Raw genomic sequence first — 25,254 nt, forward strand, 5'->3', positions numbered from 1 at the left:
TTACAAAGGGTTATCATATCTACATGATCCGTGGGCATATTTTTACCTTTCTTAAATACATATAACAGTAACCTTACATCACAACTTGCATTGCTGCATAATCTCATCTTAATAGTTGGGGTTATCCCCTAACAATTATATAGGCAAACATTGGACATCCCTAAGGGCACCTGCAATGCAGTGCTAAAGAAAGATACTTGTGTAAAAAAACGGTATAGTAATTAGCTTAATCATATTGTTAAGCACCTTATTAAGCACTCTGCATTAAAGGTATCCTAAGAATAAAGAGTACATTATATATTAAGTATATATTAGTAAGTACAACGAAACTGTTGTACCATACAAATGATGGGTTTACATTGAAGAGACAAAATATATAAAAGCCATGAACCATATAATGGACGATCATGATTTATAACTCTCTAAAGTAGATTTTTAACTCCGTAGTATTTAATTTTATCATCTATACCGCTATAAATAGCTATAAAAAATCAAATAATCTTACACTTCATCCTTTCTAAAAGAACATATCTTAAAATTTTGGTAACTCTCCGTACCTACCGTAGAATAGCTATATCCTAAATGGCGGGATGACATAGCAGCGGCCGCAGGGCTCTACCACGTTCAGTTTAACTGTGGAGGGAACTCTTCCCTCTATGTATGTCCTGATAGCCAAGAGTGCTCTGGAGGCTATCAGGAGGTCATTCTTATCCATGATGTAGGAACATCTGCCGGTTTCGCCGGGAGAACATCTAAGAGTACATTCAGTTGTGTCTAAGGTAAGGCGCTCAACTGACGTATTCTTGAGAATATGACAAGTTAGCTCGACCAAGCTCTTTGCAGAGCAGAATCTGGTGATCTTCACATCCCGGAGGTTGCCATGGTATTGCCCTGGCAACTGCCTTAGATCTGAGGGGTTTACAATGATCGAGTCATCCTCCGAGTGCCTGGCATGACTCTGAAAAATGAGAAGTCCATGTTAGTCGAATTAATGGTTTCCACCAAGCAGTAAATAGACATGTTTGAAGGATGAGGTGTGGCTTACATTCAGGATGAAAGTGTCCAAAGACGGGCAGGCATCTAGAAAGGACACCAGAGACAAATAATCGAATGATGCAGAACGAGTTGTTTGAAGTATGGACAGGTACTTGAGATGGCAGAAGGTGTTAGGTACCATTGGTGCATCGCCCATCTGCAGAAAAAAAAATGCTTCAGCTGACTAAATATTACTCCCTACGGCCAAAAATAATTTAATTTTTCACCAATACCATATATACCAAGTATTCGGCCAAAGTATATTAAGATGGTGAAAAAGGAATGTACAAGGAAAAATACATTAGTTTAAAATAACCAACAAGGCATACCCTAGGCAACCATCTTATGGCAAAAGTTTCGAGGTTCGGAAAAATAGAAGGAAGTTCCGCAAAAGCACGATAGAGAGAAAAGAAATGTCCCGTCCTTAGGTTCTTCACCAGAGATGACTCTCCAAAGCAGAGTTGTGTAGAGAAATACCATCCAGATAAGTGCAAACTGTATAGGTTTGGAGCTTCGTTCTCTATTCTTCGCAACCTGCAGCAGTCACAAACCTCCATGTAGCTGAGCTGCTGTAGCGTGGAAGGTAGCTTCAAGTGCTCTATATGGTAGCAAGCCCTGAGCTCCAACCGCTCCAGAACAGATGAAGAGGAGAGAAGGCACCCCAATTCATCCCCTGTAATTATCACGCGCTCCAGATGCAGCCTAGTCAAGCTTTGGAAGCAACCAAGTTCCGGTGTGGGGTGGAATGTACAGCAGTGAAGATCAAGAAGCCGAATCGAGCTTCCATTCCCATTAGATAAAAGTGAGCAAGGGAAATCATAATATGATTTTCGCTTCAATGGAGACACCATGAGACTGAGCTCTTCGATCCTCGGTGTAACAACAATTTGAAGCCATCTCTCGAGGTAACTGCGTGCTTTGGTAGTGTAGAGATCCATGAACTCAATTGTAAGAGCTTCCACACCAATGCCCGAGTGTTTTTTCATAATGCGATCGATTTTTCTGATGAAATCAGGTCTACGTTCAACAATACCTATTGTTTCAGTACTAAAGGTGAGTTTGGGACGGTTTCTCCAAGAATATAGAAAGGCAGAAGACAAGCAAGCAGCTCGCCCAGCATCTCCCATCGGCATAAGGGAATGTATATGCTGCCAGATTCCCTGCATACACAAGCATGAGTGTCTCATTACATGGAAAGTTGACGGCAAAAAAGAACTGAAATGCAACAGCGGTAGTTAAATTGTTCATTGTGTAGAGAAAAGTTATTACTAGCCTTTACAAATTTACTGCTATGAATGGTCTTGCAAGTGGCAACATGACTTAGGCAGCAGACTACATAAATGATTAAGCCCCTAAAATAATGTGCAGGCCAATCCAATTCATCACTTGTATAAGAATTGGTAAGGATAATATGAAATCATTTTTTTCTAATAGAAAATGTGAAGCAAATGAACATTGTGTGGAGGAGGCACCGATACGGCGAAACCCTTTTTCTTGCATTAATGTGGCAATACAAGAGTTTAAGAGCAATTAATTAGCGCAGTTATCCCAAAGATGCCAAACCAACAAGGTTTGAATGTACTTCCAGTATAGATTTGTGTGCTTCCCATAATACTAATTGAACTCATCCCCTATTCCAAGTTATTATTTGGGGACAGGACAATATTATCAAATGCTTATTTTCCAGCATTTCAGTACCCACAAAAGTGTTTTGGTTCAGTCAAGGGTATTGGCAGGCAAACATGATGTCACCGGCATTTACTGTGGTTAAACAAGACATACTAGGTATATTTATTACGAGCACAAAAATAAACAAGGTGAAATAGATATGTGCACCAATTTGTATTTTAGCTGTCATGGGTACGCTGATGTTTACGCACTACCAGCACTGTAAGTCTTCCATTATCAGAATTGTATTTCTTACCTCCGGAAGGTATGGAACTGAATATCTCAGCCTTTTGTCACTATGAGTATTTTCAACTTGTTGATAAGATGAACTCTTTCGTTTCTTCATTGAAGCGATAGACTCATCTGCAACACCTCAAGGTTAAGAAAAGTAGATACGTCAACAGGAGAAACAAAGAAATTCAATCATAATGATGAACACAAAACATTATTTACTCTAGTGTTTGAGCGGATGCTAATTCCCACTCTTAAAATTTTGAGCAATTTTACAGTCCAACAAAAAGTACCTCGAGGTACCGATACCTCACGGTACCAAATCGTTTCTGCTCGTTGGATTTAGCGGTGCACATCCTACTCAGCTAGATCCAATGGTTGAAAACGATTTGGTACCTCGAGGTACCGGTCCCTCGAGGTACTTTTTGTTGGACTGGAGCAAATCTCTAAAATTTTTAGATAGACACGCATTGTTATTTTTTTAGTTAATGACACACATTGTTATTTGATCTCTTAACTATAATCTCTTTTCTATGAACATATAGAGACTGGGGTTAAATCAGATAGAAATTATCTGCTGAAACCGAAGAAACTAAAAAGATCATCCAAACAATTGGACTAACAGTTTAACCGAATCAGTTTTGAAGCACATTCTCTGAACATGCGTAGCCAGGGCATCGTCACACGAATAGCGGCAGCAGCAGAGAGCAGACCACGCTGAGGGAGTGAAGGTCAGCTTACCGGGGGCTAGGGCATGTTGACGGCGACGCTTCCGCCGCAGGCGACGGCGCTCGCGCTTCATGGCCATAAGGCGCATCAGCGGCAGATGCCCCATGGCCACGAACGATTGCTCGTCGGGACCCAATCGAGGAATCGGAGGCTGGCGTGGCGTCGACTCCTGTATTTCCCTCCGCTTATATTTGTTCTCTGAATCTGAATCTGAATCTGTATCGTATCAGGAGGAAGACGAAGGAGACCGCATCGGCGACGACGCAGGGATCTCAGTTTAGGAATTGGAATTAGGATTCCCCCTGAATTCGCGGGTTGTTTTGCTGTATTCGGAACTCACTTGCCTTATCCCTAACGAGGAACCGCGCCGCAGGCGCCGAGCTTCAGTCTCCAAGGCAACCGCACCGAGCTCCCGGCCGGGCTGGGCTCCATGGAAACCTCCGATGAGCGTACCGCGGGAGCCATCAAGACCAGAGCGCCGCCGTCACCTCGAGCCAGCAGCTGCGTGTCCACCGGGCCAGCGCCACCCATGCCGGCGACGGTGGCGGCAGCGCCGCGGCCCATCCCGCCCGCCCTGCCGGGGTGGAGTGGGTCCGCGCCCAGGTCCAGCAGCAGCAGGCGAGGCGGAGCGGCGTGGACGCCAGCGTCGTCGTCGCGTGGAGGGAACCCCGTGGCGGCGAGGAGAGGGGTGAGGGAGGGAGTACGTGGAGGCGGCGCGGGAGATGGTGCGGCGGCGGCCGGACGGCGGGCCAGCGAGGTGGTTCTCGCCGCTCGAGTGCGGCCGGCGGCGACGACGACGATGGACGGAGCCTGCCCGGCGCTCCCACGATGTTCTTCTTGCCCGGTATGAGCGTCTCTCTCTCTCTCAAAAAAAGAGAAAATTACGTCAAGGGGTGGGGATGAGAAGGGAAACTTGTGTGTGGATATTGTTTGCTTGGCAAACTCCGACAAATTATGATATTGAACTACTGCCTCTGTCCCGTCCCTTCGTTTTTCGATTTGCTGACGATTCATCTTATTTGAAAAATTTATATAAAACTTAAAAGAATTAGTTACGTATAAAGTATTATTTATATTTTATTATCTAGTAACGATAAAAATATTAATCGTAAAAAAATTTAATAAATAAGACAAAGAGTTAAAACATTATATCTAGAAACTAGAAAATAAACTTATTTTAGACCGAAGGTAGTACTAGGTATGGAGTATTAAACAGTGACTTTTTATGGTTTGATTTTTGGCACCATTAACCATGACTAGCCTTGTACTAAAGTGTTGTAGAGTAGGCCTAAAACCAGCACCAAACACCTTGGCAAATTGACATTATTTATGTTCATCAAGAACGGTGCATCAGCACTACTTTAGACAGTATGTCACTTACCTGACCATGCCAAACACAAATTTCTAATCGGACAAGAAAAGAAGTTTTGACGAGCCACTACAGAACTTCCACTGGATTACTATTAGCATGGGAAAGGAACTTACGGCCTTAGCTTATAAACTACACGCAAAAGAGCATCAATAACACACATGATTACTTAAATATTAGCTATAGCTATGGTAAACTTGAAATTTTGATTTTTGTTTGAAAAATATGCTCACGGTAAACGAGGAAATGCCTCTCTCCAATGAGGGCACGTTTAGTTTTCAAAAACTTTTTTCAAAAATATCACATCGAATATTTGGACACATAAATTAAACATTAAATATAGATAAACATTAAAACTAATTACGTAGTTATGGAGGAAATCGCGAGACGAATCTTTTGAGCCTAATTAGGACGTGATTAGTCATAAGAGCTACAGTAACCAATATGTGCTAATAACGGATTAATTAGACTCAAAAGATTCGTCTCGTGGTTTCTAGACGGAATCTGAAATTTATTTTATAATTAGACTACATTTAATACTTTAAATGCGTGTCCAAAAGTTCGATGTGATGCTTGTGCAAAATCTTTTTGCAAACTAAACTAGGCCTGAACCGAAGATAATGGTGGTTGATGGTCATTGGAGATGGCTGGATTAGATGGATATGGACCTATAATCAGAGGCTTACTGTTAATCTGACTGTTTGATGCAGCAGACATGCTTGCAAAGCCTGGATTTAGGCTTATGATCGTCACTGGGTTAGAGATTTGGTTTTTGTCATGATGCAAAGTTCCAAACTTCTGTATCATGAGCTGAATTGTCCCGTTTCAAAAAAAAAAAAAAAAAGAGCCGAATTGTCAGGACATATAGTCGTAGTTTTCATAACTTTAGGTTTCAGCCACTTGAGAGAAGAGCAAGAATGAAAATGAGTAATTGGTCTTAGTCGTTGGTCTTGCAGGAACTGATGGAGTTGGTTTAGGACTGATCCGGCACCATGAGAGATTAGCAAAGTAAGGGCTATTTTATGCATAATGTATGGCTATTTTGTATTCAGTCCGACTGATACTTATTTATGTTTTGTAGGATGTTCGATATGTGGTGCTTATATACCTGTTGAAGATCGTACGTCCTTTGAAGGTACATCTGATTTAAATGTACTTTTCAGAACGAAGTAGGGTCATGTTCATGCCTTCCTTATGTTGTTACTGGAAATTCAAGAATGGAGGAAAATATTCATGTGATTGTAATTTAGGAAGTTTAACCTTAACAATCTTGAACTTAGCTGCAAAAAGAAACAATCAACCTTGAACTTACTGTAATTCCCTGTAAGAATATGATGTGCGAGAAGCAAAACTTTTCAGTTCATTACAGTTTGGACCTAACCTGTAAAAACTCTGAAACTGTACTGATGAACCCAGGACAAGTTGGGTATGTGGAGAGGGCAGTGAAATCAGAGGGCCAGAGAGCAAGAGACAGGCCAGTCTATCTTGTTGGAGAATCTGTTGGCGCATGCATTGCTCTTGCTGTGGCAGCGCGAAATCCATATATCGATTTGGTATTGATCCTAGTCAACCCAGGTCTTGCTGCCATTGGCCAAAATTTTCTTCTGTCTTGCTCTGTTTCTCTTCTTTCAGCGAACAAATGTTCAGTAATTCATCTTCTTCCAGAAGTCCCAGCTGCAGTCCCTGAACCATTCCATTTAACCACACCGCAGATGCTGAATTTCCTGACAGGTTTGATTCACTTATATAAGGGGACATTTATGACGATGGATAGATTTTTTGATTTTACTCAGCTGGTGAAGAAATATCATTTCATGTTTAGCTCACTTTTCTTCATTTGAAACTTTATGAAGTAAACTCATTTGACATAAAAGTAGTTATTATCTACTACCCCCATTTTTGAATATGACATTGTGTACTTTTGGTACGATGTTTGACAATTCATTTTTAAATGATACTTACATAGTACTCTGAGTGATTTTCTAAAATAGGATTAATGGTCAAATACCATGTCTAGCACTCAACCATATCATCTCTACTATTTTTAGAAGCGGAGCCGTCCTCCTTCAGTCCGTCCTCCCCATTCCACGTGCGCGCGTACGAAAAAAAATCAAGAAACAAAACTGTCACACGTAAAGAAAAGGAAAAAACGCACAGCCCAGCCCACGATCGCACGCGCTGGTGCCGCAGATTCCTCCACGTCTCCACCCCCCGCCCGGTCCTTGCCGCAACCGCCGCTGCCACTTCCTCCGTGCCTCCACCCCGCCCGATCTGCGTCGCCGCCACCGCCATTGCTTCCTCCACGTCTCCATCGCCCTCCACTCCCCGCACGCACCCGCCGCCAAAGCCGCTGCTCGCCCGCTCCGGTAACGCCCTAGCCACTGACGACGCTTGCCCCTGCCGACGCCGACGCCGCTCGCGCGAACGCACGCACGCTGCCTCGCCGACGCCGTCGCTGAAGCCGCTTGTCTCAGCAGCTGACACCCCGCCGACGTCGTCTGCCCGACGCACGGCTCCCGCCGTTGCCTCGTTGCTGCCGCCGCGCGCTCACCTCGGCCACCGGCATCGCGTTCATATCCAGGATGACGCGGCGGCGCCATCACCAGTTGAGCCAACCATGGTAGGGGGCCCATCCGCCACGGCGTCTTTCCGGTCGCCGCTCCCGTTGCCATCGTCGTGCTTCGACTACAGGGAGGCCATGTTGGGCCACACGCAGGCGGCCGCGGGACTGCCACAGACTTGACGCTGGTCGAGTCCGGCGCGCTGGTGCGCATGCCTCAGCGCCGGTTCGGGCCGTGCCGGCGTGGCGCCCGCCGTACATTGTCAACCCAGAGGACATCTGGTCCTCGTGACGTCTCACGTCTCCGAGCGGTCCGTCGTTGACGTCGAGCGGGTGCTCCGCGCCGTTCGCCCGGATAACGTTGTTGTCGAGCTCTGTCGGAGCAAGCAAGACCATGATTAGTCAGTTAGTCACCCATGGCCATTTTATTCTTGAGCTAAGTGGTGCCATTGCAGAGCTGGAATCACGTACGCGCGCCACCACCGATTCTTCCGCCGGTGATGTCGAACCGCTCCTCAAATCCAAGATGTTCACCCTCGGTGGCTCTAAGTTCTTCAGAGCCATCAACCTGAGCATCAATTTGAGTAATCGAATTCTTTTGTTCCTCTGAAATCATGACGTGACTTCTTGTAATCTTACTGCCAATCAACTGAAAGATGTTATGCTTTCACACGTTGGAACGGTCGATCGATGCAGGTGGTGGGGGCCGTGGCGGGGTGGCCCAGGACGTGGAGGGAGGTGCTGGACGTGAGGCTCGGGCTCTACTTCGGCTGCGGCGACGGCGAGCCGCTCGCCCGCGAGGTCAACGACCGCGTCGTGCACTCCCGCGCGAGCCTCAACCTGTTCATCTTCCTCGTCCTCGTGTCGGCTCGTCCTTCATGGTAGTTACACGCTCCCAAGAGGCCAAGATCGATGAAGCATCATCACCCTCTGAAATCGAGATGGCGAGAGGAAGGTGTTCGTTTCTCTACTAAGCATTCTTAACGTGGTTCTCAACTGTTCTCCCGATTTGGATTTCCATAGCAGTTTGGAATTGTTGTATAGATTTTAATCTTCATTTTTTAAGGGAGCTTTGATTTGTTTGCTGGCTCATTTGAGAGAAATTTTTCACTGATTGTGATCATTTGAAGCTGCTTTAGAAGGAAAATATTGTCAGTAAAACTGCAAACCATCCATCCTCCCTTCAAAGGCTCAAACAAGAGAAAAGGGAAGAACTCAAGCTTGTGACTGTGACTATAACATCAACATGCAATGCATCTTATGTTCATATGATTAACTATGAGAGATCAAGAAGGGAGTTACTTTGCAAAAAAATTACTATTTTAAAGAGGAGTTTCGTCCGTCCATCCATCCATCGTCCCCACATCATCGCAGAAGAAAAAGAAAAATCATGCACGCACACATAGTATGTACGCATGTGAAATATTTTATATGTTATTATTCTTTGTTACATGTTTTACTTATTTTTTATAAAGCTTATTTATTATTGGTATACTAGAAATGAAATTTATGTTTTGAGCTAACTATTTTTTTGTTAAATATAGTTTTATTGCAAAGCACGGGCAAACAACTTAGTATGTTTAAAAATAGTTACTCCCTACAATTCCATAACTATTGTCGTGTTGAAAAAAAGCGTAATCAAATTTTTAAAATTTTAACTACTAATAGCTTTTAATATATAGTTTGAAATTACCATGGCGCACATGGCAGGTGGTTCCCTCCGTGCTCCAGCCATGAAGCTGGGGAACCAGCTACGGAAGCTGAGCGTTCTGCTCAGGAGGGAGCACCGCACGGTCCAGTGGGTGGCCGTGAAGCTCCACCGCGCTCTCCTCCACGTCGACCACGTTGCAGGTCTGCCGGTTCATTTTTGAGTAATTCGAGTTCACTTGTGCATACTGATGTTTTCGAGGTTTAGTTGGATCCACATTGTAAATAAATAAATATGCATGTGAGATGACATTTTCTGATATGATACGTGTTTGGTTTGTGGGAATTGATATGATACGCTGTGCCTCGCCGTTGATTGTTTGTTCCATTTCATTTGAATCGATGCCTTGTCGCTTAGCTCGGTCCGAGCGAGAGAGGCGTCGTCGTGCCATTGGACGGCAGGAGATCGCGGAGGCGGTTGCGTCGCCCGGAGATGGTCGCCGGCGGCGTCGGGAGTCGGGAGGCGGTTTGCGGCGCCTGCTCTGCTGAGTCGAGTCGTTCTAAGATTTTGAAGGTACGGAGTACTACTATTAAGTGGAGGGGGTTGGGGGGCCGTGACACTGCAACCGCGGCCGCCTCATGCTCTCTCTCCTCGTCCTCCTCGTCGGCGGATGTGGCGATGGCGGCGGTGGCGCCTACAACCCGGCGATCACCAACCCGGACTACGTCGTCACCGGCGACCGCATCTACGTCCCGTTCCCCTGCTCCTGCCTCGCGCTGACGCGCTCCCCGCCGCGCACTCCTCCACCTTCCTCGCCGGCGCCATCCCCTACCCGCTCTCCCGCGGCGGCGGCGACACCTACGACGCCGTCGCCTCCATCTACGCCAACCTCACCAACGCCGCGTGGCGGAACGCCACCAGCTCGTACCCGCCGAACAGGATCCCCCCCGGCGCTAGGAAGTTCAAAGTCGCCGTCAACTGCGCTCTCCTGCGGCGACGAGAGGGGCTCGCCGCGCTTCGGGCTGTTCCTCACCTACCCGCTCTGGGACGGGGAGACTCTCGCCTCGGCGGCCGCGCAGTATGGATTCTCGTCGCCGGAGCTGGTGAATCTGATCAGGACCTACAACCCCGGGATGGAAAGGGCCTCAGGGAAGGGAATCGTGTTCATCCCAGTGAAAGGTGAGTCAGCTTGATTTGAGCATGCAAAACTGTGAGTTCTGAATGGGGTTTACGATGACAAATGAATTTGGCATGTGAAACTGTGAACTGTGTAACAGTTGTTTATTGCAGGTAGTTTGTGAAACGAAGTGAGAAAATTGATAAAATCTGATTTCCACTCGAATGTTCTTAGCATATTTACCAGTGACTCAAACTTCAGAGTTTGCATGGTAGCTTGTTCGTGTGCCTCCCCCCCCCCCCCCCCCCCCTGACCTATTTTTCTTGCTTGTATTTGTGACTAATTTAAAGCAATGGAGCATCTTAATTTTGGTTATACAAAGTTCAACCCCTGTCATATGCCCTCTCATGTACACAGATCGACCTTGTGTTGCCATGGTATTGATGTCTGTGTAGTGATAATTTCTTTGATCCAGTGATCCTGTCCCACAGTTTTCTGAGGCCTATGTCTCTGCTACATAGTTGATGGTGGGCAGATATCGTCGAATTGCCAGCCTTGTTACTGATACTCGATAATCAGTTGGCACAATCAGAGAATATGCTAGCATCCTTTACTCTGTTATCTAATCTCCAGATCCAAATGGAAGTTACGACCCTCTGAAATCAGGGTAAGCATTCCTGATGAAATTTCAACTGTAATTTCCTTTTTATTTATTATTCACTGATACATATTTCTTGTGCAGTGTAGGCACTGATTCTCTTCTGCGAGCTTTTGTGTATCGAATGCTAAGGATATCAAGAAGTAAATAGTGTATTGTTCAACTGCATGGAACACTCATATTCAACTCCTGTTCTTCTATGTGGAACAGGGAATAGCCTTTCTGGTGGAGCAATAGCAGGAATCGTGATAGTTTGTATTGCTGTTTTTATTGTGGGAATATGGTTGATTGCCATATTTTGTAGGTGGCAAAAGTTCAGGAAGGCCACATTGCCTCCATCACCAGAAGAAGCCATCCACCTTGGTAATCACCTTGCTAAAAACATGATACTTACGGAGTTGCTGGTACATTTGGTTACATGCCTCCAGAGTAAGTGCTCTCTCTCTCTTTTTTTAGCGAACCAGCACGAAAAGGTGACGATTATACAGGACTATACAAATTATTCAGGATAGTATGAGTACAGCCCCTAGGGGCCAAAAGAATTATACAGGATTTTACAAATTAATCTACGAGCTCAAGCAAGTGCTTTGCTCTAGCAACCGTCCACATACTTGCCTCTTCCTTGATTTTTGCAAATAGGGTGATCACTGAAAGCTCCTTTGTGATGGAAAATCCGGGTAATACTTTTCAGATATGCTCGATATGGTGACGTTTCTCCTAAGGTGGATGTCTATGCTTTTGGTGTCGTCCTTTATGAACTTCTTTCAGCCAAAGAAGCCATTGTAAGATCAAGTGAATCTGTTAGCGATTCAAAAGGCCTGGTTTTTCTGGTAATATTTTTCCTGCTACAATATAGCTGTTTTTTTTTTGAAAAGATATATAGCTGTTTTTTCCTGTTTGTATTTCATTACAAACATGATTGATGTACTTGTCACTTCTTAATGTCAACCAGAATTCATGCCATGCACTAAAAAATTGCTATCAGTGTATGTAACTGCGCCAATTCAATTCGTTACCAAAAGTTATAAATATGCTTGTCGATATCTCTTATTGTTCTAGGTTCCAGACCTATTTCTCCTGTTTAAATTTATCTGAGCAGTGATGAAATTCTCATGTTGAGAAAAATCAACGGATGTCTTGTTTTGTTAGAAAACCACGCATATGCCATCATAAGTGCGCTTGATTTTTTTTTTACTTACCTATGATTTTACAACACCCATAGCATGCCCCACGATCATATAAATGCCACTAGTACCTTGTATGAAACGCTGAATTGCACAAAATGGTGATAATTCTAGAAATTTATGTTTACTCCTCTGATTTGGTGGACATACTAGCGTAGAAATAGATTGCCTTCAATCAATCTGCTGTGTACTTGCGTTGGTGGATAAAGTCATTCGTGGTATGAAGAAAAAGTAAAATGGTTTGCAGATAATGGCAAGAAAGTTGAGATGGCCGAGTTGGTCTATGGCGCTAGATTAAGGTTCTGGCCCTAAAGGGCGTGGGTTTCAAATTCCACTCTCCCTTGGAAACTAAAATTTTGACATTTCGTTTTATTAAAAAAATTATATAATTATTTTATTATAGAAACTTGATGTATGTTTTATAATTTTACATGTTTAGATATAAATTTTGAATAAGATGAAGGATAAATTAATCAAAACTCAACTGTGGTATATAAAAAAATATCGAGGAAATACGTATTTTATTAGTGGAGGGGGTTGGGCCGTGACACTGCAACCGCGGCGCCTCATGCTCTCTCTCCTCGTCCTCCTCGTCCTCCTCGTCGGCGGCTGTGCGGCGGCGGCGTCGTCTGGAGACGGTTGCCGCGCCGGCTGCCCGCTGGCCCTCGCCGCCTACTACTTCTCCGAGTGGTCAAACCTCACCTTCATCGCCTCCATCTTCGGCATCGGCGACTACCAAGAGCTCCTCCCCTACAACCCGGCGATCACCAACCCGGACTACGTCGTCACCGGCGACCGCGTCTACGTCCCGTTCCCCTGCTCCTGCCTCGCGCTCCCCGCCGTGCCGTCCTCCACCTTCCTCGCCGGCGCCATCCCCTACCCTCTCTCCCGCGGCGGCGGCGACACCTACGACGCCGTCGCCGCCATCTACGCCAACCTCACCAACGCCGCGTGGCTGAACGCCACCAGCTCGTACCCGCCGAACAGGATCCCCCCCGGCGCTGGGAAGTTCAAAGTCGCCGTCAACTGCTCCTGCGGCGACGAGAGGGTCTCGCGGCGCTACGGGCTGTTCCTCACCTACCCGCTCTGGGACGGGGAGACGCTCGCCTCGGCGGCCGCGCGGTATGGGTTCTCGTCGCCGGAGCAGGTGGAGCTGATCAGGAGCTACAACCCCCGGATGGAAGGGGCCTCAGGGAAGGGAATCGTGTTCATCCCAGTGAAAGGTGGGTGCTGGTTTTTCAGCTTGTTTTGAGCATGCAAACTGTGAGTTCTGAATGGGGTTTAGGATGACAATTGAATTTAGCATGTGAAACTGTGAACTGTATAGTAACATTTTTTTTTATTGCTGGTAGTTTGTGAAACGAAGTGGGAAAATTGATAAAATCTGATTACTACTTGAATGTCCTTAGCATATTTATCAATGACTCAAACTTCAGAGTGGCATGGTATTGATGGCATCTTAATTTTGGTTATATAAAGTTCAACCCCTGTCATATGCTCTCTCATGTACACAGATCGACTTTGTGGTGCCATGGTATGCAATAGTACTGATGTCTGTGTAGTGATACTTTCTTTGATCCTGTCCACAGTTTTCTGAGGCCTATATGTCTCTGCTACATAGTTGATAATGGGCAGATATCGCCAAATTGCCAACCTTATTACTGGATACTCAAAAATCAGTTGGCACAATCAGAGAATATGCTAACATCCTTTACTGTGTTATCTAATCTCCAGATCCAAGTGGAAGTTACCACCCTCTGAAATCAGGGTAAGCATTCCTGACGAAATTTCAACTGTAATTTCCTTTTTATTTATTATTCTCTGATATATATTTCTTGTGCAGTGTAGGCATTGATTCTCTTCTACGAGCTTTTGTGTATCGAATGCTAAGGATATCAAGAAGTAAACTGCACGGAACACTGATATTCAACTCCTGTTCTTCCATGTGGAACAGGGAATAGCCTTTCTGGTGGAGCAATAGCAGGAATCGTGATAGCTTGTATTGCTGTTTTTATTGTGGGAATATGGTTGATTGCCATATTTTGTAGGCGGCAAAAGTTCAGGAAGGCCACATTGCCTCCATCACCAGAAGAAACCATCCGCCTTGGTAATGATAACCTCCTTTCTTAGCTGTAACACTCCTCTAGATCAACCAAGCCAAACTGTTGAACATATCATGTCTAACTGTTTATCGATGACATAAAACTTGTACAGTTTTTTCTTTTATGCTCTACCCATGTTTTCCCTTGTGCATGTTACAAGTACATACAATGTATGCAGGTGCCCATGGCCATGCACTTATCCCATTTCTGTTAGTAATCTTAAGTTCTTAACTGAATATTTAAACTGCTTCTGTTGTGATTTTTGTATATCAGCTGCTACTGTTGAGTTAAGTAGCTAGTCTTCTTTTCATTATCGTACAAACATGATTGGTCTGCAAATACTACAGCAACAAAATTAATATGCCTCATCAATTACAGATGATTCTTCCCAAGCTGAGGGCATCAAGGTTGAGAAATCCATAGAGTTCTCATATGAAGAGATTTTCAATGCAACACAGGGATTTGCCATGGAACATAAAATTGGGCAAGGTGGTTTTGGTTCAGTGTATTATGCTGAGCTTAGAGGCGAGGTTGGTTCGACATTTTCCTCATCATGGATATGGACAGCCAATGTAGCAGATTGCATTTCACACATAAATCGATAAAGACATAATTGTTTATGGGCTTGCACAAATATGAAGAGGAAAGACAGCATTTTTATGTGCATTGTACTCTTGATTTGAAATTACTTCTCTGTTTTCTTCAGAAAACTGCCATAAAGAAAATGGGCATGCAGGCAACTCAAGAATTTCTTGCTGAACTGAAGGTCTTGACACATGTTCATCACTTAAATCTGGTGGGTGTTTTTCTGAAGTAATATAGCAAAAATAATCTCAGCTACCATCTGCCCTTTACATTTTCCTATGCCTACTTACAAAACGTCGAGATAAACATTTATTAGAGTTTAGTAAAGGTATTGAGGCCGCGTTCGTTCGAGCGCTTGTAAGTTAACTTAACCCGGCGAGGAAAACGTAGTAATAGATTAGTACATGATTAATAAATTATTAATTATTTAAAAAATATTAAATAGATTAATATGATTTTTTAAAACAACTTTCCTATAAAATTTTTTTGCAAAAAATACACCATTTAGTAGTTCGGGAAACGTGCGCACGGAAAAAGAGATGATAAGTTAACTTAGGGGGTGTGGGCGAACGTGGCCTGAGTTTAATAAAGACCGTAATACCTTTCAATTGGACACAACATCACATTTTTCATGTTGGAAATAGTACTCTGAGTCTCTGGGTGTACTTTGATATTTGCCTAATTGTTCTTCATGCAGGTGCGCTTGATTGGTTACTGTGTTGAGAGTTGCTTGTTTCTTGTCTATGAATTTATTGACAATGGAAACCTAAGTCAGCATCTGCGAGGGACTGGTATTGTTTGTTTGCTTGCACTCTAATTATGTCGTGGTTTCGTACTAATGCTTCTTGAATTATTCAGCACATACATTTGTCTATAGGTCATGAGCCTCTCTCATGGGCTACCAGAGTGCAAATTGCCCTAGATTCAGCACGCGGTCTTGAGTACCTTCATGAACATGTCATTCCAGTGTATGTTCATAGGGATATCAAGTCTGCAAACATCCTATTAGACAAGGACTTCCGGGCAAAGGTTAATACTGTTCATGGAACTCTATGTTTTTGGCATCTTATCTTCAATAATTTTTTTTTTCTTTGCTTAGGAGGAACAGCATACTATACTGTGGCACTTAGCGCAAGCTAAAACTGTGCTTTCTCATCTATGATTAAAACAATGACATCCTCGAATTTCAGTTTCTTTTTCCATGAAAATTTCTTCAGTTCCGTGCTTTTCCACCTAGCCTGGATCACCAACCTGTTGGAATCCTATGCAATCCTCCCCTTTGAACAGTTCTGGAGAATTTCACACCAGCCACTTAGCCAGTATGTTTAGGGAAGCTCTGAGTTTTTACCACACCTGGACCATATAGGGACACATGTTATTGATGTGTGTCGCTATTTCTGTCACACTCCCACAAAGTTTGTACCATGCAGGTTGCTGATTTTGGACTAGCAAAACTTACGGAAGTTGGAAGCATGTCACAGTCACTGCCAACAAGAGTTGCTGGTACATTTGGTTACATGCCTCCAGAGTAAGTGCTCGGAGTCTATTTTTTTGTGTTCACTAACTGATGCTAGACTTCTGCCTATTTGCAAGTACAATTTGGCACCGGGGATGTCTATGGTTTACTCTCTCTTTTTTTTTAGCGAACCAGCACGAAAAGGTGCCGATTATACAGGACTATACAAATTATTCAGGATAGTATGAGTACAACCCCTAGGGGGCCAAAAGAATTATACAGGATCGTACAAATTAATCTACGAGCTCAAGCAACTGTCCACATACTTGCCTCTTCCTTGATTTTTGCAAATAGGGTGATCACTGAAAGCTCCTTTGTGATGGAAAATCGGGGTAATACTTTTCAGATATGCTCGATATGGTGACGTTTCTCCTAAGGTGGATGTCTATGCTTTTGGTGTCGTCCTTTATGAACTTCTTTCAGCCAAAGAAGCCATTGTAAGATCAAGTGAATCTGTTAGCGATTCAAAAGGCCTGGTTTTTCTGGTAATATTTTTCCTGCTACAATATAGCTGTTTTTTTTTTTGAAAAGATATATAGCTGTTTTTTCCTGCTTGTATTTCATTACAAACATGATCGATGTACTTGTCACTTCTTAATGTCAACCAGAATGCATGCCATGCACTAAAAAATTGCTATCAGTGTATGTAACTGGGCCAATTCAATTCGTTACCAAAAGTTATAAATATGTTTGTTGTTATCTCTTATTGTTCTAGGTTCCAGAGCTATTTCTCCTGTTTAAATTTATCTGAGCAGTGATGAAATTCTTATGTTGAGAAAAATCAAGGGCTGTCTTGTTTTGTTAGAAAACCACGCATGTGCCATCATAAGTGCACTTGATTTTTTTTTTTACTTACCTATGATTTTACAACACCCATAGCATGCCCCACGATCATACAAATGCCACTAGTACCTTGTATGAAACGCTGAATTGCACAAAATGGTGATAATTCTACAAATTTATGTGTTGATACATGTATGAACTGAATCTAAAGCAGGATCTTCTTGTTGATGTATTTTTTTGCAGTTTGAGGAGGCTCTCAGTGCTCCAAGCCCCACGGAAGCTCTTGACGAACTGATGGATCCAAGCCTGCGAGGGGACTATCCTGTCGACTCAGCTCTCAAGGTTAGCAGGCCCCTACCAGTTTTTCTTTGCCTGTCCAGTAAATCCAACACGCCGGCGACGCCGCAATGCATTTGACATACAATGCGTCTTGTGCATCAGATTGCATTCCTTGCAAAGTCATGCACAGGCGAGGAGCCCAGGGTGAGGCCTACCATGAGATCTGTCGTCGTTGCTCTGATGGCGCTCACAGAGAACAGTGGGCTTCCTGGCATGGGCCCTGTCTGATGACAGGTTAACCGGACCAGTGTAAAAATTGGAAAAGTGATATATGCATAGCACAGTGAGTAGGGATAACTCTGGTACGTGAGGGAAGTAAACAGAAGTTGTAGCAGTGAGTGAACTTGACATCGTAATATAGCCTCGTTTGCTCCTCTGATTTGGTGTAGAAATAGATTGCCTTCAATCAATCTGCTGTGTGCTTGCGTGCGTAGATAAAGTCATTTGTGGTATAAAAAAGTAAAATGGTTTGCAGAAAACGGCAAGAAGGTTGAGATGGCCGAGTTGGTCTAAGGCGCCAGATTAAGGTTCTGGTCCGAAAGGGCGTGGGTTCAAATCCCACTCTCAACAAAATTTTCTCTTTTTATTTTGCATCGTGACTTCAGTTGCTATTTTTATTTCTATTATTATTATTATTATTATTCATCATCGTAAAAAAAAATTACTTCGGGACTTCCGTTACTGTTTTTCGACCTCAGTTTTGCGTCCATGCAGAAATCTCTCTTTTTTTTCTTCGACTTTTATTTTGCATCATCGTAAAATTCTATTTTTATTCTTCCACCTTTATTTGCATCCTTGACTCCAGTTTCTTTTCTTCTGAATTTTATTTTGCATCCTGACATTAGTTTCTATTTTTGACTTTTATTTTGCATCAGCGCAAAAAAAAATTCTTCTTTTCTTCAAAACTTCTATTTTACATAGCATGAGGATTGACAATTTAGAGGTATAATTTAATTTTTTTTGATAAATTTTATATAATATTTTACGGTCTACAACGGTTACCATGGTTCGGAACTGTGCTTATTAATGGGCACGGTAATGTAAACCCTTCGTATTATTAAAGCAATCATAATAAATGCACTAGATAGAATTTTCATATTCTCCATGTTATAAAAAAAATTAGTACCCCTCTTTCAGTGCCAACACCAATTACTTATATTTAAATTTAATATTACTTATATATTGTTGTGTCTTGGGTATTGCATAGAAAATTATCATGTGCAATGTATGGTTTCCTTTTTTTTTTCTATTTACTCATTTGTCACGTCAATTTTCTATTCTACTTATTCAAAATATTTGCACTGTGCAAATATGTAAAACCTTGAAGTTATAACTAAATATATTTGGTAAACATTTTTACAAATATGTAAAAGTTGAAGTTATAATTAAAATATATATGTTAATAAATCCAATCACAACAAAAGAAAATGATAATTATATAAATTTTCAAATACATAGTCAAACAAATGTCAAAAAATCAACCATCAACCAAGGGATCTCTTAAAATATATAGACTAGTATTCTCTCTATTCCATATTACAGTCTTGCCTAAATTTATATACATGTTAATAAATTTAGATACATATACAAAATATATACATCGATACATGGATAAAATCTTGAAAAACCTATAAAATTTTATAATATGAAACGGAGATTATAATATGAAACGGAGAGTACGCAGCAACTTATCGAATTATACCGAATTATACGAAGACCAGAAGACCAGGCTAGTCACAGTGTCTCTAGGCAGCCCGCTTGCGGTTTCGTCGAGCTAGTGGTATGACAACAACGCACGCAGGCGATCGGTCGCGATCAGCGAATCTCCTGAATTCACCGGCGGAGAACGATCCAGTGATCGTGATAAATTTATATATATATATATATATATGCGCTAATAAATCTAAAAAGACATATAAAACATATACACTGATACATGAATAATTCTTGATAAACCGATAAAACCTTACGATATAAAACGGAGAGTATGCAGCAACTTATTGAATTATACGAAGACTAGAATAGTCACAGTGTCTTTAGCCAGCCAGCTTGCGGTTTCGTCGAGCTAGTGGCATGACAACAACGCACGCAGGCGATCGGTCGCGATCAGCGAAATCTCCCGAATTCACCGGTGGAGAACGATCTGGTGACCGCGACCCGACCGAACGAACCACAGTTCCAAAGATCCAAGGCAAAGCACCCCTTGCAAAGTTGCAATGCAGAGAAAGCCTAAAGATCTTTTCTGTTCTCACCTGTTATTATTTCTTAAACTAATTAAGCCCAGGCAAAACCGAAACTATTAGCCTCTCTCAAGTTAAAAGAACCAAGAGAGGTCGAATCTTTAGCATGCACCCAACAAATATCTTCCCCATCCTTTTCTTTTCATCTTCTTTTCGCAGCCATCGACTAACAACGCATGCTTCACGCCCCGTCTCGTGTCTTCTGCCTCTATCAAATATAAATATAATATTTTTGATACGATGTCTCTTAATAAATAAGAAATGAGTAGTGATTGAAAAGAAGATAGCGATAAAATATAAATAATTTTGAATGAGAAATAATTGATCGGAGCGTTTTATATTTCATTGTAGGGTTTAAACCATATAAAAAATTACACGTTGAAACTGAGAGAGTACACGTGATCAGATCATCAGACACACCCTGACACAAAATCTCCAAAAAGCAAAACCACACGGCGTGTTATAATTAAGCTGTCGCTTGTCACAGGCCCACAGCTGAACTGATACGCGAGTTCGCACGGGGAGCACGTGTTCATTACGTTCATTCATTCCACAATAATGCAGCTGCAACTGCAAAGAGGAGGAGGGGAAAAGAAAACGAGAAAGAATTAAGCAGTGCAATTAACAAAAGGTAGAGTAGCTTAATTAGCTCCTCCATGCCGCGGATTGTTAAAAGTCGATCGAGGAAAGCTAAAGCCAGCCAGCCATCGATCTGTGTGTGTTGACGAACAACAGCGGGATAATTTTCTATATACCCCTAAAATTTTAGTTAATTTCTTATGTATCCTAAATTTTGTTTACTTTTTTTGTATATGCTTAAATTTTGATTCTGATCCATCCATGCCTCTTTGTCTTGTCCGTCAGTTGCCAGTCTAATTTCTATAACAACAGCCATTTTACTCTTGATTGAACTTAGAAATTAAGTTGTAAATTATATTACCGAAAATGTAAAAGTTTATCATATGAGATTATTAATAGTTATGAGTTTGTTGTGCGATATATTATTTATGAAAAAAATTATTTTTAGATAGTGAAATAAAAAATATTTATTTATTTTATTTTTAAAGTCATAAAAATAAGGAGCAATCGTACAAGACTAGGACTACCAATGCTCAGATGTTTTTTAGAACACTCCCCATAAAAAAACTATAGTCCTAATTAAATTTTAAATAAAAATTTTAATTTGTTACATTTGTTTTATTTTTAAAATTTATGTCAAAACTTTCCATACTAATTATTTAGTCTCATTAGTTACATAAAATGCACATACTGTGCACTCAACAATTTTCAATCATTTTTCATGTTAATATTCAAACATAGATCATCAAAGATAGTAAAGACATTTGAAATAAATTTAACAGTGAAATGAAGAAAAATGTAACGGCAGGGGCATGGAAAGAATTAAGTTAAAATTTAAGGATATAAGAAAGGATCGAATAAATTTCAGGTGTATAAAAAGGATTGCGTGGATTTTCAGGGTACACGGTGAATTTACCCAGCAGCAAAAGCGCATGCAACCGTAGCTAGTTAGCTACATCCCACGCGCATTTTTGAAACTGTTTTACTAATTATTCCAAGTTGCAAAGCAAACACTACAGGAGAAAAAGCCATCGCACTGCGCTGCACTGCAACTGCAGCTTAATTATGTGAACGCACGCAGCATTTGGCTCTCCTGCGTGCAGCTTAAGAAACTTTCAGTTTATTTTTTCAGCGTGAATCACAGTGGAAGAAGCAGACAAAGAAACTAAAGCTCCCCCTTTTGGCTTTAGTTCTGCGTTAATTAGTTTTTTGTTTAACCATGGAAGCAGCCATCATCACCAGCTATATACTATACTAATACAGTAGTTAAGAACACACTCACATAATTAATTTAACTGGGATATTGGGATCCCAGGGCTCCAATCTTTAACCCTGGGAGAGGAGAGCCCTTTATCACCCAACTGGAAACATGAGTACTTTCTCCATATATTTTCTCATAGCTTTTGCAAAGCTTTTTCCATGGCATAGGCCACACCACCCTCTTTAAGCTTGCTTCCACTCTCAACATTCTCATGGTGCTTGCTCCACATGCCCTATCAATTCTTTCTCTTAATTAATGCTAACCTTTCATGCTTTGGCCCTGTACCAAAAAGCTTGATCTTGACATGAACAAAGCTGCACATTTGCATGGTCAGTCAGTTCTTGGCTATAAATACACCCCTGGGGCTTCAGCTCAAGGCCCATGCCACTGAAACCTAGAGCTAGCTTAGCTACTAACCATCTCTGAAATTCTGAACTAATCTCAGTGATCTAGTTACTACTCATGCCAAGCTTGAACCACTACAGATACTTGGCTGCTGTTCTTGACAGGGCAATCTCTTCTTCTTCTTCTTCTTCTTCTTCCTCCTTGCCTTCAACCTCAAAGATGAAGATCGGCAAGGCTCCCGGGCTTCTGAGGAAGGCGGCGACGATGTTCAGGAGCAAGGCGAGCACCGTCAGGGCCAGGCTCCTCCTCGTCGCCTCCCTCCGCCGGAGGATGGCCATGGTCGGCGCCATCTCCCACAGGATCCATGATGCACTGATGATGGTGGAGAAGGAGAAGGGCGGCAGCAGCCACAACCACCACCACCAAGAAGACGACGGCATCAAGGCTCTCGCAGCGCCGCGGAGGGCGAAAGCCGCCGGGCGCGAGAAGCCGGCGGCGGCCGTCCACGACGAGATGGCGGTGGTGATCGCCGATCACCATCGTCTCTCTGAACTCGCGCTGTTCGATCAGGAAGACCGCCATGGCTACCCGAACTGGACGCACGAACTCTTCGACGACGATAATGGTTACAGCTATCAAAGAAACGGCGGAGATGATCATGATGTCGTCCATGATACTCTATTCGGTGCAGCTTTCGACGATGATAACGAGGACGACGACGAGCCGTCGGTCATCGACATAATCAGGAGCAGCCGGGAGGACGAAGGGCTGGAGTTCAACCTAGACGACGAGATCGATCACGCGGCGGACATGTTCATCAGGAGGATTCGCAGCCGGATGAGCCGGAGCATCTAGGCTGTTAATCTCCATGATGAGATGGCCTGATTGATGCATGTGGGATCGATGAGTACAGCTGACCAAGTGACCATAGATGAAAAGGGCGACATGCCGTATATGTATAGTTGACCATGGGATGGAAGGACATGAAACGTCTTGTGATATATGCTACGCATAAGCAAGCAATCAAGCAACACCTTAATTATGATGTGATACAAAGGGGTGTTTGCTCTAGTGCTAATATATTGCAATTTTTGGATACATGTTCTAATGAAATCCATGTCTCTCATGATGTTGTTCTTTCGACAGTTTATAATTAGTCAATTAACCTCGCGCAAAACGAGAAATGTTACTAGCATTGATTAATTGATTAAGAATTAAATATTAGAGGGTTGAAAAATAAATTTATTTTATTTTTTAAAAGAAACTTCTCTATAGAAAATTTTTGCATGAACACACTGTCTATCGGTTTGGAAAACGTGCTAACAGAAATGGAAAGACTAGCTAATTAATCTCATTAATTAGGTAGTTTAGAACGGGCTTGTAGCTAGTTTCTTCTGTGATGGTATGATTTTAGTTAAGTTTGGGCGATGGAGATATTGTCAAGTAATCAAAGGGACCTGTTTTGTTTGTTGATGCAATAATTCATGTGCCTTGAGCATGAGTCTGAATGTCTAATGCATGCTGAATTGAACCAACTGATGTCCTGAGCGGAAGATAGTTCCTTTTTTTGTGTGTTACCATGGACAATTTATATATTCTCATTTAAGATCTTCATACACCTTCCAAATGAACACCAGAACATAAACCTTGCAGTGATCGTTGATCAAGTGTCTTAAGAAAAAGATAAATTACCTAGGCAGTAGGTGATCAGAAAACACTCCTACATATCAGATGAAGCGTGTATACTCTGCACTACATTTGCACGTTAAAAAGCTAATTTGACTCCATCACGATCGGTAGTGGAATATATATCCGGCGCGAAAAATACAGTAGATTAGTACATAATTAATTAATTACTAGCTATAAAAATAAAAAATATTAATATAATTTTTAAAATATCTTTTCTATAAAATTCTCACAAAACACATACAGTTCAACAGTTCGGGAAGCGTGCGCGCAAAATAAAGATAAAATCTGGGCTAGTAAGAGGGGAAGAAGAACTCGGTCTAAAGTCTGTCTTGAACTTGTTCAGTGATCTATGATAGTCACTTGGACAGTGTAGTTCCAACTTCCAATTCAAGTTGGTCCTTTTTTTTTTTTTGCTTTTTTGAACCATGCAAGTTGTAATAGTTGAACTGCTGAAGTGGCTCATACACTAATGACAGAGTGTGAAACCTAAGTTGCTCCAATTATGCACTTAAGTACAAAAGATTTGTAAAGTTTGATAGAGACGAAGTAATGTAGCATTAGAGTTATTACACCGACGATCAGTTCTTAATGACGACCGAAAGCTAATTCAACTAAGAACTGAGTAACCCTGATCAAGTGACCATTAGACGATATCATATAAATCCCTCAGAGTGCCCATCAAAATCACAGTGAAATTTTTTTTAAAAATTAACAGCTTTTGAAATTTTCCAGTGCGCGTATTGGAGAACCTTTTTAAGTTTGTGGCTGTTCATCTTCGTGATCGGTCAACATAATTAAGAAATGAGGAAAAAAATGCTTGATTCAGGCAGATACAAAAACGAGGAAATTGCTGCAGAAATGCACTCTTTATTGAATTTGAAATCCACTACGTTTTACTTTTTGCATACGTGCTTTACAAATTAAGATCTAAGAATTTAATAAGACGCTTATGAACTGGAGTAACTTATGAAATGTCATATAAAAGTCTACGAAAAATAAATATAATATTATTTTCTGTTTTAAACGAGCCTAATCTTGTCAGCTTAAACGGTAAAACGAGAAAAACTCTTCGTACAGGACCCGGCCTATTAGGCCCATGTTATCAGGCCCACACGACTAGATGAACAAATAGCAGCTTGCTTAGGATCACTGCCACTCGCGGCGATCCTTCTGTTTTACAAATAAGATCCTGTTTTAAATCGCATTTTCACAAAGAGAACCTTGCTTAGGATCGCTTGGCAGTGGTCACCGGTTCATATCTTCTACCATTATATACAGAGGTATTATTATAGGCAAGTGAACCAAAATCGACATGCCTAAGGTTGTATTAGTGTTTATAATGATATTACATAATAGCATAGCAGAGGATACACACCTCGGACCATGGTAACGATTTCAGTATTGGCTATAACAACGTTAGTGAACAATTTATACGACTATTTTACTTTGACTTTTAAGGGTTATTTGGTTGATTACTTCATGTTTTCAAGCCACACCTTCATCATGTTACAGTTTATAAATATAGAGTTTGGTTGATTTGTTACCATTATAACAATTCCATACTTTACTGGCACATAGACCCACACGTTAGATACTTATTTTTCTTCTTGACCTTA

At 42.1% G+C, this 25,254-nt stretch overlaps 3 protein-coding genes, 1 long non-coding RNA gene and 1 other non-coding gene across 7 annotated transcripts; 4 read left to right on the forward strand and 1 right to left on the reverse strand.

Annotated features, from left to right (window-relative positions):
* Positions 1 to 354: 354 nt before the first annotated feature.
* Positions 355 to 4,252, reverse strand: LOC102705101. 2 transcript variants are annotated; one of them, XM_040527817.1, is made up of 6 exons: positions 4,004 to 4,252; positions 3,676 to 3,879; positions 2,960 to 3,066; positions 1,365 to 2,195; positions 1,046 to 1,192; positions 355 to 958 (listed from the first exon to the last, which is right to left on the reverse strand). In XM_040527817.1, exons 2-6 carry the CDS (start codon positions 3,767 to 3,769, stop codon positions 572 to 574), a joined length of 1,566 nt encoding a protein of 521 aa, XP_040383751.1. In that variant the 5' UTR covers positions 3,770 to 3,879; positions 4,004 to 4,252; the 3' UTR covers positions 355 to 571. The 2 variants fall into 2 exon arrangements, with proteins under 2 accessions (XP_040383751.1, XP_006660830.2); XM_006660767.3 differs by having other exon boundaries at positions 3,676 to 4,252.
* Positions 4,252 to 6,922, forward strand: LOC107304962. Its single transcript, XR_001551022.2, has 4 exons — positions 4,252 to 4,507; positions 5,989 to 6,040; positions 6,114 to 6,167; positions 6,449 to 6,922. It is a non-coding gene; the product is annotated as an uncharacterized LOC107304962 (long non-coding RNA).
* A 2,743-nt stretch (positions 6,923 to 9,665) lies between these two features.
* On the forward strand, positions 9,666 to 18,063 carry LOC102705374 (lysM domain receptor-like kinase 10). 2 transcript variants are annotated; one of them, XM_040527451.1, is made up of 11 exons: positions 9,666 to 10,419; positions 13,934 to 13,967; positions 14,155 to 14,306; positions 14,680 to 14,831; positions 15,008 to 15,097; positions 15,584 to 15,677; positions 15,764 to 15,915; positions 16,317 to 16,414; positions 16,749 to 16,887; positions 17,429 to 17,527; positions 17,627 to 18,063. In XM_040527451.1, the coding sequence occupies exons 1-11, from the start codon at positions 9,879 to 9,881 to the stop codon at positions 17,750 to 17,752; spliced, it is 1,677 nt and encodes a 558-aa protein (XP_040383385.1). In that variant the 5' UTR covers positions 9,666 to 9,878; the 3' UTR covers positions 17,753 to 18,063. The 2 variants fall into 2 exon arrangements, with proteins under 2 accessions (XP_040383385.1, XP_015696734.2); XM_015841248.2 differs by lacking the exon at positions 9,666 to 10,419 and adding an exon at positions 12,607 to 13,422.
* TRNAL-AAG lies at positions 18,014 to 18,094 on the forward strand. Its single transcript has one exon. It is a non-coding gene; the product is annotated as a tRNA-Leu (tRNA).
* A 3,917-nt stretch (positions 18,095 to 22,011) lies between these two features.
* On the forward strand, positions 22,012 to 23,001 carry LOC102705659. Its single transcript, XM_015841165.1, has one exon. It carries the CDS (start codon positions 22,067 to 22,069, stop codon positions 22,802 to 22,804), a length of 738 nt encoding a protein of 245 aa, XP_015696651.1. The 5' UTR covers positions 22,012 to 22,066; the 3' UTR covers positions 22,805 to 23,001.
* The last annotated feature ends 2,253 nt before the right edge of the window (positions 23,002 to 25,254 follow it).

The sequence above is a fragment of the Oryza brachyantha genome, chromosome 9, assembly GCF_000231095.2.
Source record: "Oryza brachyantha chromosome 9, ObraRS2, whole genome shotgun sequence".
NCBI lineage: Eukaryota > Viridiplantae > Streptophyta > Magnoliopsida > Poales > Poaceae > Oryza > Oryza brachyantha.